The 15,525-nt window shown below is 52.8% G+C and overlaps 2 protein-coding genes, 1 long non-coding RNA gene and 9 other non-coding genes across 16 annotated transcripts; all 12 read left to right on the top strand.

Moving 5' to 3' along the window:
* The first annotated feature begins 273 nt into the window (after positions 1-273).
* LOC139018662 (uncharacterized) lies at positions 274-3,599 on the top strand. 4 transcript variants are annotated; one of them, XR_011472926.1, is made up of 12 exons: positions 274-311; positions 654-706; positions 963-1,050; positions 1,275-1,322; positions 1,644-1,679; positions 1,852-1,900; positions 2,174-2,220; positions 2,393-2,432; positions 2,626-2,662; positions 2,954-3,000; positions 3,242-3,275; positions 3,476-3,599. It is a non-coding gene; the product is annotated as an uncharacterized lncRNA (long non-coding RNA). The 4 variants fall into 4 exon arrangements; XR_011472927.1 differs by lacking the exon at positions 274-311 and having other exon boundaries at positions 421-706; positions 1,852-2,063; XR_011472925.1 differs by lacking the exon at positions 274-311 and having other exon boundaries at positions 427-706.
* LOC139019103 (small nucleolar RNA SNORD26) lies at positions 758-829 on the top strand. The gene has a single exon (XR_011473002.1). It is a non-coding gene; the product is annotated as a small nucleolar RNA SNORD26 (small nucleolar RNA).
* LOC139019102 (small nucleolar RNA SNORD27) lies at positions 1,122-1,193 on the top strand. Its single transcript, XR_011473001.1, has one exon. It is a non-coding gene; the product is annotated as a small nucleolar RNA SNORD27 (small nucleolar RNA).
* On the top strand, positions 1,500-1,574 carry LOC139019101 (small nucleolar RNA SNORD28). The gene has a single exon (XR_011473000.1). It is a non-coding gene; the product is annotated as a small nucleolar RNA SNORD28 (small nucleolar RNA).
* LOC139019108 (small nucleolar RNA SNORD22) lies at positions 1,941-2,067 on the top strand. Its single transcript, XR_011473006.1, has one exon. It is a non-coding gene; the product is annotated as a small nucleolar RNA SNORD22 (small nucleolar RNA).
* On the top strand, positions 2,259-2,325 carry LOC139019100 (small nucleolar RNA SNORD29). The gene has a single exon (XR_011472999.1). It is a non-coding gene; the product is annotated as a small nucleolar RNA SNORD29 (small nucleolar RNA).
* Positions 2,487-2,556, top strand: LOC139019105 (small nucleolar RNA SNORD30). Its single transcript, XR_011473003.1, has one exon. It is a non-coding gene; the product is annotated as a small nucleolar RNA SNORD30 (small nucleolar RNA).
* LOC139019106 (small nucleolar RNA SNORD31) lies at positions 2,730-2,797 on the top strand. Its single transcript, XR_011473004.1, has one exon. It is a non-coding gene; the product is annotated as a small nucleolar RNA SNORD31 (small nucleolar RNA).
* On the top strand, positions 3,041-3,166 carry LOC139019107 (small nucleolar RNA SNORD22). Its single transcript, XR_011473005.1, has one exon. It is a non-coding gene; the product is annotated as a small nucleolar RNA SNORD22 (small nucleolar RNA).
* Positions 3,600-7,972: 4,373 nt separating the features above from the next.
* Positions 7,973-8,163, top strand: LOC139019134 (U2 spliceosomal RNA). Its single transcript, XR_011473029.1, has one exon. It is a non-coding gene; the product is annotated as a U2 spliceosomal RNA (small nuclear RNA).
* A 1,671-nt stretch (positions 8,164-9,834) lies between these two features.
* Positions 9,835-14,900, top strand: WDR74 (WD repeat domain 74). Of its 2 annotated transcripts, XM_070426401.1 has the most exons (11): positions 9,835-9,913; positions 9,998-10,104; positions 10,191-10,312; positions 11,795-11,870; positions 12,009-12,155; positions 12,300-12,401; positions 13,317-13,417; positions 13,498-13,553; positions 13,835-13,980; positions 14,069-14,125; positions 14,678-14,900. In XM_070426401.1, the coding sequence occupies exons 1-11, from the start codon at positions 9,850-9,852 to the stop codon at positions 14,858-14,860; spliced, it is 1,161 nt and encodes a 386-aa protein (XP_070282502.1). In that variant the 5' UTR covers positions 9,835-9,849; the 3' UTR covers positions 14,861-14,900. The 2 variants fall into 2 exon arrangements, with proteins under 2 accessions (XP_070282502.1, XP_070282504.1); XM_070426403.1 differs by lacking the exons at positions 9,835-9,913; positions 9,998-10,104; positions 10,191-10,312 and having other exon boundaries at positions 11,836-11,920.
* Positions 14,901-15,013: 113 nt separating this feature from the next.
* Positions 15,014-15,448, top strand: TEX54 (testis expressed 54). Its single transcript, XM_070426404.1, has 2 exons — positions 15,014-15,131; positions 15,235-15,448. Exons 1-2 carry the CDS (start codon positions 15,053-15,055, stop codon positions 15,432-15,434), a joined length of 279 nt encoding a protein of 92 aa, XP_070282505.1. The 5' UTR covers positions 15,014-15,052; the 3' UTR covers positions 15,435-15,448.
* Positions 15,449-15,525: the final 77 nt, after the last annotated feature.

Below are 15,525 nucleotides of genomic sequence, written 5' to 3'. Positions count from 1 at the left end.
GCGCGGGAAGCCGCCCCCGGCCTCACGGCTCCAGTCCCACCGGAAGGCGGCGGTACAGACCGCGCCGCGGCGCCCACGGCTGCCTGCGCGCTGCCCTAAGGCGCATGCGCGGCTTTTCGCGCCGCTGGGGGCGCGCGCTCGCGTCCTCTTTGTCTGGAAATCTCTACCCACAACTCCCCAGGCTCGCACGCGCTCTCCCCGTGCGCGTGCGCCCGCCGCAGCCCCGCCCTCCAATCCCGTGGGCCTCTGCAAGAGGGTATTTAAGTGCCTCGCTGGAGGTTCCGGGTCTTGTCTTTTCTCTGCTGCTCTGGGTGAGTGTCCCTTCTGCGTCGTGGAGGAATGCCCGCGTGAGCGTGGCGGGCCTTAGGCCGTCTTCTGTGTTACGTCTGTTTGGGGGGGCGGGGGCGGGAAATGGGGCGACTTGGCCATGGCCTCCAGGCCTCGAAGCTACCGCAGGGCTTTGTGAAGGACAAAATGGCGATGGCGGGCGGTGCCGGCGGCCTTCTCTGTGATGAGGACCTTTCACAGACCTGTGCTGAATCCCGTGAGGATAAAAAACTCTGAGACTGGCCCTGCACAGCCGGTGCAGTGGGCGCTCCGGAGGGCACAGCGTTGGGCAATATGCAATACCGACCTAATGTCCTTGTCTGCAGGGTTCGGGCGCACGTCTGGACGCTAGACGACCCGGAATGTCCCTCTTGTTCGAGTAAGTGCTGATTCCTCCGCTGTTGCGTGCATGCGAGTCCTGTGCGATGTGCTACGGGGATGATAAAAACTGAACTCTCTCTTTCTGATGGATTGGTGGAGAAGTGTATACATTCTGAGTAGCACCATCCGCAGCAAAAGTTGGGTTGTATTTTCATGCTTGGGGTCTGTTTAGCTCTGAAGTGTTAAGGCACGCGCACAGGACGAGGCTGCAAGGTATGAAACCTAAGTGAAGGGTGCTCTTCGCTGTTTTCCAGGTATGCTTCCGACCCAAAGAGCTCGTACAGGTTGGAGGATGGGACCAGACCGATCCCCGTGCAGATCAGTCCTTGCAGCGGGGCTCCGGTGGGTACACACTGGTTATGCCATTATGGGTAGGGGCGCAGAGTGCGGATGGGTGTCCCCTTGGGCTGGCCACTCCGTGATGAACATACAACGACAAGCATATGACTGAACTTACAAGTGATGTCATCTAAGCACTGAGAAGTCGGCCAAGAGTATTCACGGGCTTTGAATGGCTGTTACTGGGTATATGTAATGTATGTAATGCCTCCTTTTTCTATCCGTAGCATCTCATCAGTCCTGACGGATTCAGCTGCCTCCGAGGGTGATTACAGGTAATTGTCTAAATGAGGGATTGAGATGTTCTCTCTCCAGTGTCCCCCACAACCAGGAGAGCAAATGGTCCTTCCTGCTTGTTCCTCCTGGAATGATTGTGCTGGGGAGGGAGAGAACACCCCGGTAGTACATCTGGTTCTTGGGGGTGTGATATTTCCCCTCATCCACATATCACTGTCAGATGATTTGAATTGTTATGCTGACGCTCTGTGAGGTACGACCGGTAATAGCATGTTAGAGTTCTGATGGCAGTTTCTGTTCAGTGATGAAATTTTACTCCATTCTAACATTTTTAGTAATAATTTACTCTTCATTTATAGGTTGTCCTGATGGTGATCTATTCACCTATCTAAATGGTAAGTAGCTTCTCCCAATACTCCAATCCTGTGGTAAACTAACACGTGAATCTATTATCCAGTGATTAACTTGGCAACGTGTTTTGTTTTGTTACCAGAGCCTTAATTGACCCATTTAGCTTTCTGGTTTCTCGTTGCTTGTAGTGACATTTCTTGATCTCTTGCCTCCTAGATCGCCATTGATCTGCCCAGGGTTGAACTCATGGAAAGAGGTGGAAGTGGTGAGTGTGTGTAACTGTTGTAACTTGCTGCAGAGTCCAGTGCCAGTGAGGAGAGCAAACATCCTGTCTTACCCCAGTACCAGCCCCAGAGCCAGTAATGGTGAACCCACTGGGGCTAACTGGGAGAGAGGATGAGGACCTGTTCCATAAGGAACTGTCTGAGGTACAGCAGAGAGATAGCATTGCTTAGTTCTCCTTGGTGTCCTGCCCGTTAACCATAACTAGAATCACTTTGGCTGTTTTTGGTCTTGCTAATTGCGTGATCTCATTTAGGAGCAGCTGGGTCCTGTATACTAATGAGAAACCTCCAGAGTTAAAAGGTGAGTTGATTGTCAGGCTTATGCCACCAAGTCGTCAGTTTCTGTGATGAATTGAACTAGCTCACTATGACTTACATAATGAAAACATTTGAACACCTGAGAAACTGGAGAAGATGGTGGCGGCGGGGATACCAAGTTGGCATTTTCATTGACCACAGCCTTGTCTTTCTAGGTGCTGGTAACAGTGACCTGCTTTGCTTGTCCACTCAAAGGTGAGTGGTTTCCATATGTGCAACATGCCGGGTAGAGAATGCCCTTTAGCCTGCATATATGATGACTGACATGGAATCTCGTTCGGCTGATGACTTGCTGTTGAGACTCGGAAATCTGATTTTCTAGGAACTGGCTGAAGCCTGCTTTTAATACAGGAAGTGCATGCTGCTGACTCTGTCTTGTTTGTTTCAGGTCCAGCACCTCCTCTGGGGCCCAGGAATGATTGGAGGTAAGCCTCTTTGTCATCTCAGTCGATGGCTGCTATATAAAATGTGCCAGTCTTATACTTTGGATCACTCACCAGTGATGAGTTTATACCGCCCCAGTCTGATCACTGTGACTGAAAGGTATTTTCTGAGCTGTGAGCTTGCCTTGGAATGAAAAGTAACCCTGGGAAGATTGAGTAGGCAGTTCAGCCAATAGGACATTCTTTGGACCACCTCGTTTCTGAAAAGTGTTTTGAAGCCTATACAGGTGTGCCTAGGGCTGGTTGACTGAGTTCCCATTCATTCTTTTGCAGGGGAAGTATAAGGTGTATTTCTGCTCAACTTCAGTCTGAAGTTTGAGGTGAGTAATTCAGAGGTAAAGTGCAAGCCAAGCTACAATTTCCCAGTGAGGAAACCTTCACATGTCCTACCTCCTGTCCTTGTCCCAGAGCCTGTAAAGGTGAACCCACTGGGGCTGGCTGGGGGAGAAGAGGAAAGTTTGTTCCAGAAGGAACTGTCTGAGGGATCACAAGGATTTCTAAACACGGGAAAGGGAAGAATAACTCAATTGTTCAAAAAAATCGTTATTTTTTTTTTTTTAGGTCCAAAGAAAGAACAAAGCATGTATGTATAATGGTAGGTATCTTCCCACTTTCAGGTGTATAACCACTTGTACACCCTAAGCGACCTTTTTAATGCCAGTTAACTAATCAACATTCAAAGTTACTGATATACACAGAAAACCTAGAGGTGTAATTGGGCTAAAGGTTGGCACCTTGCAAGCTCACAGTGCATATTCTTTCCCATCCAATAAACTCACTTTTTTTTTCCTACAGGAATCCAACTCTTTGAAGACGAGAATTTTCAAGCAATTTCTTGTATAATCTTGTGTAATCTGGCTATTTAAATTTTCAAATAATCATTTCCATACTTAAAAATAAAGGCTCTTTTTATCCTTCACTCTGGTTGTGTTTGAGTGGATCTAGTTGTTTCCCTAAATAGGGTAAACTAGGGCATCTGGGAGGGGGGTGCTCCCGTGAACAATTGTTGAACGAATAATAGTTGGCATTAAGCATTCATCTTGATCTCCTTGTGCCATTATATCTGAGTATATGCAAATGACTACTTAAGTTAGTTTCATCCGAATGGGTTGCCTTGTATCCACATACCCGATGTTTTCAAGTCTTTACCTGGTCCTGGGCAAGCTGGCTTTGGCTTTAGGTAGTGGCACACGGCATGGGTAGGGTATGTGTGTGTGGTTAAGTCTGATTCTGAGCCTTCTAAAGCAGTTACCTAGCTTTCCAAGCCCAAAGGGTCAAATCAGCGTGGTTAACATGCACACGGGCCCACACCTCACTGGGCCCTTGTGTAAGTTGTCAGATAGTGATGGTCCTTATATTACCACTTCACAGAACGGGTATGAATTCAAGGGTTGCCACCTCTTGGGGATTCTGCATATGTGAATTTTAGGGTAAGGTCTCCCTCTATCCTGGAGTATTGTTTCCAGGATCCTCTTGGGCACCAAAGATCAAGGATGCTCAAGACCAGACCCTTGTAAAATCTGGGTTCAATTGGAGGGAGGGTCGGCCTGCTCCACCCAGAGAAGTTCAGAGCCAGTGGAAAGGAGCCTCAGGTGATGGTACCCACTTTCTGGGAGTTCATGGTGTAAGTGTTAAAAAAAAGCTCTGCTGTTAAAACCATCTGCAATTAGTTTAGTTCGTGTGTGGAACCTGCAGATAATGAAGGGCCAACTGCATTTTGTGTCAGAACTAGAGTATAAAGAGGCAGGTTAATGCTTTTGGTTGTTCATTAAGTGGTAGCCATAGGGATTTGAGAGTTGTCAGTGGTAACAATGAGGGGTGGTCCTGAAAGTGGGTCAGATAAGACCCACACCAGGACCCTGGGGGCGGTGGGGAGTGGGAGGTGCACCAGCATTTAAAGATGGGGAGCAGCAGAGGGGAAGCCCAGAAAGGTCCTGCAGAGTGGGGAACTGGTAACCGGGAGAACCCACACGAACACCTGGTGAAGGGTGTGTCAAGGCAACAAAGGTCACAACAGACAAAATGACTGCAAGCAGGTGTGTGGAGCTTTAGCTACAGAATGGTCGCTAGTGCGTGCATTACCTCAACCGGGGGAGACAAGGAAAAGGTGAGCGAGTTACCCATTGTCACAACTGCAGGGGAGGAGGGTCAGTTGTCCACATTGCAGGGGGGCAGCCGTTAGACCAGGCTACTGTCACTCTAACGCAGGTCTGGGGGGTGCAGCAAGGAGGTGATGGAGCCAAAGGAAATGACACTTTCCTCAAATGACTTTCACCATTTGGCAAATAAGGAATTCAAATTAAAGCCCAAGTTAATGGCTACTTGGGCTAAGAAATGAAAAAAATATGAGACGGATTATATGGAGCAACGGTGAAAAGCGCCAGAGCGATTGAGGCCTGGCTCCTCACAGTCCCGTACACTGACTACGGCATCTCTAGCCCGGACCTCCTCCCTGGGCACCCAACTGCCCCTTGACCTCCCCACCAGGTATCCGATTCAGACCCTTGATTTCCCTGGTCTCTCCATGTCTGCTCCCCCAGTCTCCCCACTTCAGTTAGGTGGTAAGAGCACCAACAAGTTCTCTATCCCAAACCTAGCAACGCACTAAACCCAGAGCCAAGGCAGCACTCCTGCCTTTGGGCTACATTGTAAGAGGCGAAGACAGCCAGCAAATAAGATTATGTGAGCCGGCACAGTGGCTCTCACCCAGGGGTGATTTTGCCCCAGGGACAGTTACCGATGTCTGCGGACATTTTTGGTTGTCCCCACTTGGAGGGTGGGGGGTCAACTCCTGGCATGTTAGTAGGTAGAGACCAAGGATGCTGCTAAACACCCCACAGTGCACTAGACAGACAGCTGCCTCTAGTCCACTCTGCAGACAACGAATTATCCAGCCTAAAACGTCAATAGTGCTGTTTTAGACACCCTGAGGTATGTGATAAATGCCAATAAAGAACAGTGCCCCGGCCGGTGTGCTCAGTGGTTACAGCGTCAGCCCACGCACCAAAGGATCTCAGGTTTGATTCCCAGTCAAGGACACACACCTGGGTTGCAGGTTAGATTGCCCCGTCAGGGTGCGTGTGGGAAGGAGGCAACCAATTTTTGTGTCTCTCTCACATTGATGTTCCTCTTTCTCTCCCTCGCTCTCAAAAAAGTCAATGAAAACACATCCTCAGATGAGGATTTTTAAAATAGCGTTAACGGCAGTCTCTGCCATAATGCATTCTCAAAGCCTTAACCACATCTACACAGGAACTCTTTCCATGTAAGATCACACATTCAGAGGTTTTAAGAATTAGAACATAGGCACATTTGTGGGGGCATCATTCTACAAACCACACCCCCTTAATGCAGTCCCTCCCTGGAGGCCCTGGTTTTACGCTTCTGTTTATTAACATCGAGGACACAGTGCTGAGACCCTTGACCTTGTTCTCTAAATCATGGCTTTTCAGAAAGCTTGCCAGTTGAAATTACAATAGTGAGAATGGAATGACCTACTCTTAGCCATGCCTGTACCTTTGACACAGAGCCGAGGCCTCTACTTTCCAAGGAAACAAGACCTCAGTCAGGTCCCTTCTCTAACGGGGCCGGATATAGAATCTATACTAATAAAAGGGTAATATGCTAATTAGACCGGGAGACCTTCCGGACATCCTTCTGGACAAAGCCATGGTGGCTGGGCAGAGGCAGTTAAGGGCAATAAGACCAGCGGGGGGAGGGGACAGTTGAGGGCGATCAGGCCAGCAGGGGGGGCAGTTGTGGGTGAGAAGGCCGGCGGGGAGGGCAGTTGGGGGCGACCAGGCTGGCAGGCAGAGTGGTTAGGGGTGATCAGGCAGGCAGGCAGGCAGGTGAGCGGTTAGGAGCCAGTGGTCCAGGATTGCAAGGGGAATGTCCCCCAAGGGGTCCCAGATTGGAGAGGGTGCAGTCCGGGCTGAGGGACACCCCCACCTCACCCCCCCATGCATGAATTTCGTACACCAGGCCACTAGTCCTCCTATCTAATAATGGACAAACATGGTAATTGACCGTACCTTCGCTACACTTCCCATTGGCTAATCAGCACGATATGCTAATTAACCCCAACAAAGATGGTGGCTAATTTGCATAATGCAGGCAGGGCGGGCCAGCGCGAGCCGCCATCCGCCCCCGTGTGCCACCTAAGCCCCGCCCCCAGCCGGGACCCCCGTGTGTGGTCCTTGGCGGCGCTATAGGCTGAGGAAGCCCTATTCTTGCAGGAATCCTCCTGCAACGGGCTTCTAGTCCTATATAATAAAACCCTAACATGCAAATCAACCAAACAGTGGAATGACCGGTCATGACATGCACTGACCACCAGGGGGCAGACGCTCAACCCAGGAGCCGACCCCTGATGATCAGTTTGAGAGCACTGCTCAGCCTCTCCCATCTCCGCTGCAGGGGGCGGTAAGGAGCAAGGGGTCCCAGACTGCGAGAGGGTGCAGGCCGGGCTGAGGAACACCCCCCACCTCCCACTGCAATGCACAGGGCCTCTAGTCCCTTCATAAAGCCTTTGCTTTGAGCCTATAAAAGAATTGCTCATTTAAATTTGACCTACACCTGCCCCACCCCCTCTCCCAGCTCTGGAACCTGGGTGCAGGAATCAGGAACCTCTGAAAGGCCCTGTTGCTCCACGGGGTGGATGTGACAGGTCAGGGAGGAGCACAGAAAAGAGCCAGGATGCGAGGAGAACTCAGGCCGCTCTGCCCTGTGTCCTCACTTCTCAGACCACCGCCTCAGCGCCCTAGGAGTTCCCCGTTAACAGGGACCTGCGCCTCCTGGAGGAACTAAGGAGCAGGATCCCAACTCAGCAATTTGGACTCCAAGGCCTGGGCTCGGCACCACGGCCTCTTCAAACGTGTCCCGCAGAGGGGGCCACCGCCACCCGCCGCACCTTAAACCCACCGACGGAAACCGCCGCCACGGGCCACCAGCGAGCCATCAGGACGCGAGACTAACCCACAGTTGGGGAGAAGAAGAGACCAAGCGGCACTGAAATGACGACTTGTATGTGGACCAATCCCAAGATTGTTACAAAGAGGAGGGGCGGGTTTATGCAAAACACACCCAGCAGGGAGCGCGTGGGAAAAGCAGTAAAGAATTCTATTGTAAGTCTGTTTCCAACAATCTGCCATTATTTTTAAGAAAGAATAATAAAAAAACTGGGTTTAAGAAATATGATGTATTGAAAACAATCTAATCGTTAGGCCATAAAAGTAACCACAAGTGCTAAAGCTACAGTAACGGCAAGCCTGGCGCGGAGTCGGAGTCATCGGTATCGCTTCTCGGCCTTTTGGCTAAGATCAAGTGTAGTATCTGTTCTTATCAGTTTAATATCTGATACGTCCTCTATCCGAGGACAATATATTAAATGGATTTTTGGGATTAGGAGATGGAATAGGAGCTTGCTCCGTCCACTCCACGCATCGACCTGGTATTGCAGTACCTCCAGGAACGGTGCACCCCCTCGGGGGAAAATTGGTGGTTCAAAAAAAAGATTTAATCTTTCCTTAAACAAAAGGAAGCAGTGAGTGCCCAAGCATAGTTAACTCACTCCACAAGACTCACTCTCTGTCTTCCCTTTTTCATTCTTTTATTCCACTTTCACTTTGTTTCAAAAGGGCAGACCTCACCCAGGCCAGCATGATTCAGGTGGAGTATCGCCCATACAGAAGGCTAACTCAGTTCTAAAGGCCAGCTCCAGTTCTGCTCAAGGCACAGCGACCCATGCTTCCCTTTCTCCCCCTTCCTCTAAAATCAACAAAAAATACATCCTCAGGTTAGGGTTTTCTATTTTTATAGGAAAAGATGGAAATTTATTGAGAAACAAGCAGATTCCCACGTGGGGAGGGGGAGAGAGTCCCCGGGGGAGGATTTTGTAAAAGGCAGTTTTCGCCCTGTCCGGTTTTGCTCAGCGGTTGGAGCATGGGCCGGCGGACTCAAGGGTCGCGAGTTCTATTTGGGGTCAGGGGCGTGTATTTGGGTTACAGGTTAGATCCACGCCCCAGTGCGGGGGAGGAGGAGTCGTGCGGGAGGCAACCAATCCATGTGTCTCTCTCTCTCATGGATGTTTTTCTCTCTCTCCCTACCTTTCACTCCCTTATCAAAGCAATGGAAAAAATGTCTTCGGGTAAGGATTTTAAAAAATAAAAATAAAGGCAGATGTCTAGGTCTAATCCTATCAGCACCAATGAGGAATGGATGGATGCCTCGCCAAGTAAATAAATAAATAGATAGATAGATAGATAGTTATAGGATTATAGGGAAAGATGGAGTTTGTTCTGATAGGCTCAATACAGAGTAGAACTGTGTGCAAAGACGTCAACATCGGGTCCGGGCTGTGAAGTGTACCCAGGGTGCCGTTTCCTTGGTAATAATACAAAAGTAAATGTGGAACGTTATGCTCAGAATTCCTATTGGCAGCTCTGCAGCTGCGCTGATAAGGCTGCTCTTCCGTGGAAGACAATCTGCCAGGCAAGAGGGGGATGCTTTCTTCTTACTGATATTTCAAACAGCAAAGTTTCTGAGCGCCTATGATTTCAAGAAGAAGACTATTTCTCAGTAAGAAAACAATCACGCAAAGAAAGGGGCCGTTATGACATTGCAGCTGGTCCTTGGGAGGAGTGCTGTTTCTATTTGCCGATGTTTACTCTGAGCTAGTTTTTGCCATCACCAAACCTCAATGTGAGGGAATAAAAATGACGTCCTATCTCCATTTCCCAAAACACGGATCTGTTTTAGGGTCGTCGGTTTCATTGTCCCCGTCTTTCTTTGTTTTGTGTCTTTTATACTCGAGTTTGAAACCAAGCGTCTATTACAATAGTGATTTGAATCGCGTCGGCAGCAGAAAAAAACATGCCACGCTGCTGGGGGCAGGGAGGCGGCTGGGGCGGGCTCGCCCGGCACCGCGGTCCGCTTAGGGTGAGATCCTCTGCGAATGAAAACTTGGAGCAAGTTGCTCTTCAGATCCCCACAAATCCCTACCTTTTGACTTCGTATTGCAATACCGGAGGGAGCAGGCGGGCGGCGAATACTCTGCCAGCCCTTTAAACGCCCGGAAGCCGCGCTGCCCCGACACCCCCCGCCCCCGCCCACGCGGCGCGCGCTGATGACGCGACACTGCGCCGGAAGTGCGGCTGTCGGCCGGCTCGGTGATGGCTGCCGCTGGGGCACGCTGGAACCATGTGTGGGTCGGAACCGAGACTGGGATCCTGAAAGGTGGGTAGCAGGACCCGGCGTCGGGGAGTGGGGGGCGGGGTCGCCCGCCCGCGACCCGGTGTGACTGACGCCCGCGTCCCGCAGGGGTGAACCTTCGGCGCAAACAGGCGGCCAACTTCACGGCGGCGGGACAGCCCCGGCGCGAGGAGGCGGTGAGCGCCCTGTGCTGGGGCGCGGGCGGGGAGACCCAGGTGAGCGGCCGGGGCCTGGCGGGGCCGGGGGGCCGGCAGCCTCGCGGTCCTCGCCCTCCATCCCTCCTTCCCTCCTCTGCCCGCAGATCCTGATGGGCTGTGCCGACCGGACAGTGAGGCACTTCAGCATCGAGGAGGGCAGATTCCGGGGCCAGAGGCACTGCCCCGGCGGGGAGGGCACGTTCCGAGGCCTCGCCCAGGCGGACGGGTAAGCCCGAGCCCCTCGCTGAACGGGTAGGGAGAGCGCAGAGGCTCCCGTGGGACGGCCGAGGAATGGCCATCAACCCTTAGGGGGCTCGGACCTGGACTCGATGACAGGGGGTTGGGTGTGTCCTGCCTTCTTGCGTTCATGCCAGTAACGAGCGTTTATTGGACCCCTGCCGAGTGCCAGGCATTGCAGAATGCGAGGGCTGCAGTAACCCAGACACGCACAGCACCTGCTGTTACACCGTTTGCACCCCGAGGGATTTTCTCCTGGTTCCATAACCTTTGAGTGACCCTGAGCAAGTCAGTTCATAGTTTAGAGGATGCCTTTAACTGGGGACTGACAGCCACTCACAGTGTGAGGAAGCTCCCAAAGGAAAGTTAGGAGGAAAGTGCTGGCGGCTAGTGACTGGCCTCGCTTTCTTCCTAAATGAAGAGGAGGTTGCGGGCAGGCTGTGTGGGTTTGGTGGCTCTAATTCTGGCAGGTGAAGTCTAGGAGGCTCGGGGAGTGAGAAGCTTAAGGCAGGCCTTGAAGGATTGGTAAAATGTTGACAGTGGAGAGAGGGGTAAGGGCATTTTAGAAAGAGGCTACTGCCTGGGCAGAGGCCAAGGATTGGTGTCGGGCCACAGGATACCTTGCAGGGAAGATAAATTGCATTTGGGGGGGTGGACGCTGAGGACGATTTTAACACGAGATGGGCAAGGTAGGTTGGGATTCATTGTAGAGGGCTGTGCGTGCCATTTCTGTCTTGTAGGCGGTGGGGAGTTACTGGGTTTTGAGCAGCAGTGCTGTGGCCCAAGCTGTGAGCCTGTAGGGTGTGGAGGATGAGCTGGGGAGAGAGCTGGGAGACTATTGCCACAGCCCAGGCAGGCGATACAGACCCTGAACCAAGGTGGAGAGGGTGGGCAAGTGGGAAAGCGGAGGCTGGGGCTGGCAGCTTCTAGGGAGAGACTCGCTTGGGCTCCCTGGGAGGAGTACACTGTGGGGGAGACTGACAATGAGCACGTGGAGCCCAGACAGGGAACTCGAGAGAAGCAGCTGGTGTTTGACTTTGGCCAAACCCTAACTCCCGACCGGTGCCATTTCCGTCCTTTCAGAGTTACTGATCCTGACCCCTGGTGACCGGAGAAAGGTTCAGAAAGACCGGCAGGGCCAGGTGCCCCCAGATGTAGCTGTGGGTTACAAAGGCACTTTGTGTTGGAGCATCACAGACTTGATTTCTGGTTCTGACATTTGCTGAGTGGGCAAACCTTTTAATGGCTCAGAGCCTCCGTTTCTTCACTTATAAAACCTCACTCTGTCAAGGAAATGAAATAATATACACTGAAGCCAAAAATTGTCCAGACCCACGTTACCTGGAGGCTTTCTGAGGAGGAGGGCTGGTTGGGGGTCTAGTTAATGTGGGGGTGGGTCGACTGGGCTTAGAGAATAGTTTCACACTTTTTTTTTTTTTTAACCCTGACTCTATCCTTCCTCTCCCTGCAGCACCCTCATCACGTGTGTGGATTCTGGGGTACTCCGAGTCTGGGGTGACAACGACAAGGAGACCTCCTCTGACCCAGTGAGGCTCCCCTGCCCTGATCCTCGTGGTTGGGGAAGATGGGAGCCAGGGTAGGAGTTGAATGAGGGCTTTGGGGGAGGAGGATTAGGGATCCAGGAATTGACTCTCATTTCCCCTCTCATCTCTCATTCTTTTCAGCTCCTGGAACTGAGGGTGGGCCCTGGGGTGTGTAGGATGCGCCAAGACCCAGTGCACCCCCACATAGTTGCCACAGGTGGGAAGGAGAATGCTTTGAAGGTGTGGGACCTGCAGGGGTCTGAGGAGCCTGTGTTCAGAGCCAAGAACGTGAGTGACCTCGGACCCAGGGAGGCTGGGGCCGCTGACCATGCGTCAGAGACCAGATGGGCTTTAGGGGATGATGACGGAGGGCGACAGGGAGGGGCACACTAGCTCGCCACAGCCCTGTCCCCCATCGACCCGCTCCCCCAGGTACGGAATGACTGGCTTGACCTGCGAGTTCCCATCTGGGACCAGGACATACAGTTCCTCCCTGAGTCGCAGAAGCTCGTCACCTGTACAGGGTACCACCAGGTGAGGTACCACCCCACCCTGACCTCCGACTGGGCTTAAGCAGCCTCCTAAAGAAACAGCCCCCTGCAGAGGCTCTGCCCCGTCCTTTGTCACAGCCATCCTTCTCACCACCCTCCCAAACCTGAGCTCTCAGAGGAGGGAGCACGCCTGTGTCCACTTCAGCCCCGTAGCCTTCTCTTACTGTGTTCTGGGATGGCGTTTTCTGAACTAGGACTCTTCATGTTCTTCCACCTGGAAGAGAGGCGGGGAGGGGAGGAGGGAGCATTTCCTTCACAGTAGATTTACAGCAGGTGTCACGAGAGGACATTGGGCTGCATGTCCAGAGAACTGGGTCTCTGGTCCTGATGCAGCCTCTGATTTGCTGCAGGACCCAGGCTTGCCTCTCCTCTGGCCTCAGCTCCTCAGCCCCATAAGAAGGGCCCGGCTGGGGATCGTTACAGCCCTGACCCAGGCAGGACTGGGTCATGGATTTGCTGTTGCCTTTGCCCTGCATATTGAAGTCTGATCTTGGTGATTTGCTTCTGCTACAAATACACTTGACAACTTCCTCTGTCCTCCCTTGTTCAGGCTAAATCTCTTGGCTTGAAATTCAGCATCCGCTGACAATTGGACTGACTTGCTTTTCCATTCCACCAAGATGGGAGTATGGGGGGATGAGATGGTCACGCATGAAGACCAGGGAATGCTGCCACTTCCCCACCTGGGGGGTCACTCCCCTCTGCCCTGTCCATTTACGCTGCTAAGCTGTTCTCCCCCGCCCGCACACACACACACACACTCAAATGAGAAAGTTTCTCTAAGAGTGGATCATAAACAGGAAAGCAGACATGAAGGAGGGTGTGAAGATGGAGTGTGGGGTGAAGATGTGGGGGTACAGGGTGAGGGTACCCTTGTGATAGTTAAGTCTTCTTCCAGGTCCGTGTCTATGATCCAGCCTCCCCCCAACGCCGGCCAGTCCTCGAGGCCACCTATGGAGAGTACCCGCTGACCGCTATGACTCTCACTCCCGGGGGCAAGTGAGTGTTTAGAGGGCAGGAGTGGGGTCAGGGTTTCAGGAGGCTCCTGCTGACCCCACCTGCCTCTGCTCTCCTCTCAGCTCGGTGATTGTAGGAAACACTCATGGGCAGCTGGCAGAAATTGACCTTCGGCAAGGTAGTGGACTGGGGAGCCTCGCAGGAGGGTGGGGCAGGATTCCCCCTGGGGCAGTTGAACCCTCATTTAGGCATCAGTTTGGGTTCAAATCCTGGTTTCAAAAGCTGTATGACCTTGGACATGTTACTTCAACTCCCTGTGCATAGTTGACCTGTAAAATGGATATAATGGTAACTCCTATCTCAGCGTTATGTTAGGAATTAAATCCCGAAATAAAAAGTGATTTCAACAATAAATACTACTGGTGGCGTGGCTCGCCTAACGCCTCCCCCTTTCTCCAGGGCGCCTACTGGGCTGCCTGAAGGGGCTGGCAGGCAGTGTCAGAGGGCTGCAGTGCCACCCTTCGAAGCCTCTCCTAGCCTCCTGTGGCTTGGACAGAATCCTGAGGGTACACAGGATCCGGAATCCACGGGGCCTGGAGCACAAGGTGAGAGCCTGCTGTCTCCTGTGCCCCCGACTCATACTTCTGTCCGTTTCACTGTGTTTGACTCCTTAAGGTCCCTGGTCTCTTGCAGGTTTATCTGAAGTCTCAGCTGAACTGCCTTCTTCTGTCGGGCAGGGATAACTGGGAGGTAAGCAGTGGGGTCTGGGAAGGTTGGGACCAAGAGCATAGATGTGAGAGTTCTTTCCTGCGGGGAGCAGAAGGAAGCAGCTGGAACAGAAACTGGCCCTGCCCATCTCCCTGCCGCATCACTGCATTTTTGTGAGGAGTGTTAATAGTTATAGTCCTGCCCTGACCGGTTTGGCCCAGTGGATAGAGCCTCGGCCTGCGGACTCAAGGGTCCCGGGTTCGATTCCGGTCAAGGGCATGTACCTTGGTTGTGGTCACATCCCCAGGAGGGGGTGTGCAGGAGGCAGCTGATCGATGTTTCTCTCTCATCGAAGTTTCTAACTCTCTATCCCTCTCCCTTCCTCTCTGTAAAAAATCAATAATATATATATTTTTTAAAATAGTTATAGTCCTGACAGGGTTCCTGCCAAGAGTGACACAGGGACATGGATGGGACTTGTTCCCAGAGCAGGAAATGCAAGTGGTGGTTACCTGGCAAGATGACTTCCCCGTTAAGCCCCCTCCCCTGTGGGTCTGCCTGTGCCCGACTCCTAAGCTTTTCTCCACTCACTAGGATGAGCCGCCGGAGCCTCCAGAGCCGGCTAAGTTGTCCTCGGGAGACGCAGAGGCAGATGAACTTTGGGCCTCCCTGGAGGCAGCTGCCAAGCGCCAGCGCCCTGCTTTGGAGCAGACATCAGGGGTCTTCCCAACCGGGCGGAGAAAAAAGAAGAAGCGGCCCGGCTCTGCCAGCCCCTGAGGGGCCTGAGCTCACTTTGTAAATAAACAGCTGACACCCATCGTGACCCTGCGCCTTTTGTGATGGGAGAAGTTAAAGGGGCGGCTGCTCTCTGAGCTGGGGCGGCGGGATCTCTGACGTCACAAAAGCGGTGGGAGCCAGTGGGCTGGAGCGGTGGCACCGAGTGCCGGGCGAGCCGGGCCCTAGCGGGCCATGGGCTGCTGCCAAGACAAGGACGTGAAAACCCCCAGTGGGAAGCCCAAGGCGGCCAGATCGGAGGAAGTCGAGGAAGGTGGGAACAGAAACACAGCTGGGGTGCTCAGGGAACGGGAGAGGGGTCAGGGGCGGGAGGGGGGCGGGGGGAGTGGAGTTCAGCGGCCGCTTCATCCTCGCAGACACCGAGGAGGTCGATGAGAACTCGTCGGACCACCAGAAGCCCAAGTCTAACGAAAGCCTTTTGATCACCGTGCTGTGGCGGCGGCTGTCCTTGTTCAGCCGTCGGGGCTCGCGGACAACCAAGAGGCAGTCAATCAAGCATGGGTGTACGTTCCAGGAGAACCCGGAGGAAATCCGGGAGGATCCGGAGAAGGGATGACCCCTGCCCGGCTCTCAGTCCTCCCCAGCTTCCAGAGAATAAAGTTTCTAACGTGTACTAGCCGGAGCGCTTGTGCCTCTGCTGCCCTCTG

This window comes from Myotis yumanensis, unplaced genomic scaffold, assembly GCF_028538775.1.
Source record: "Myotis yumanensis isolate MYYU_CA2020_CCGP unplaced genomic scaffold, mMyoYum1.0.hap1 SCAF_10, whole genome shotgun sequence".
In the NCBI taxonomy this organism is placed as follows: Eukaryota; Metazoa; Chordata; class Mammalia; order Chiroptera; family Vespertilionidae; genus Myotis; species Myotis yumanensis.
The sequence above is the reverse complement of the archived record's forward strand: the minus strand, read 5'-3'. Positions and strand labels throughout refer to the sequence as shown.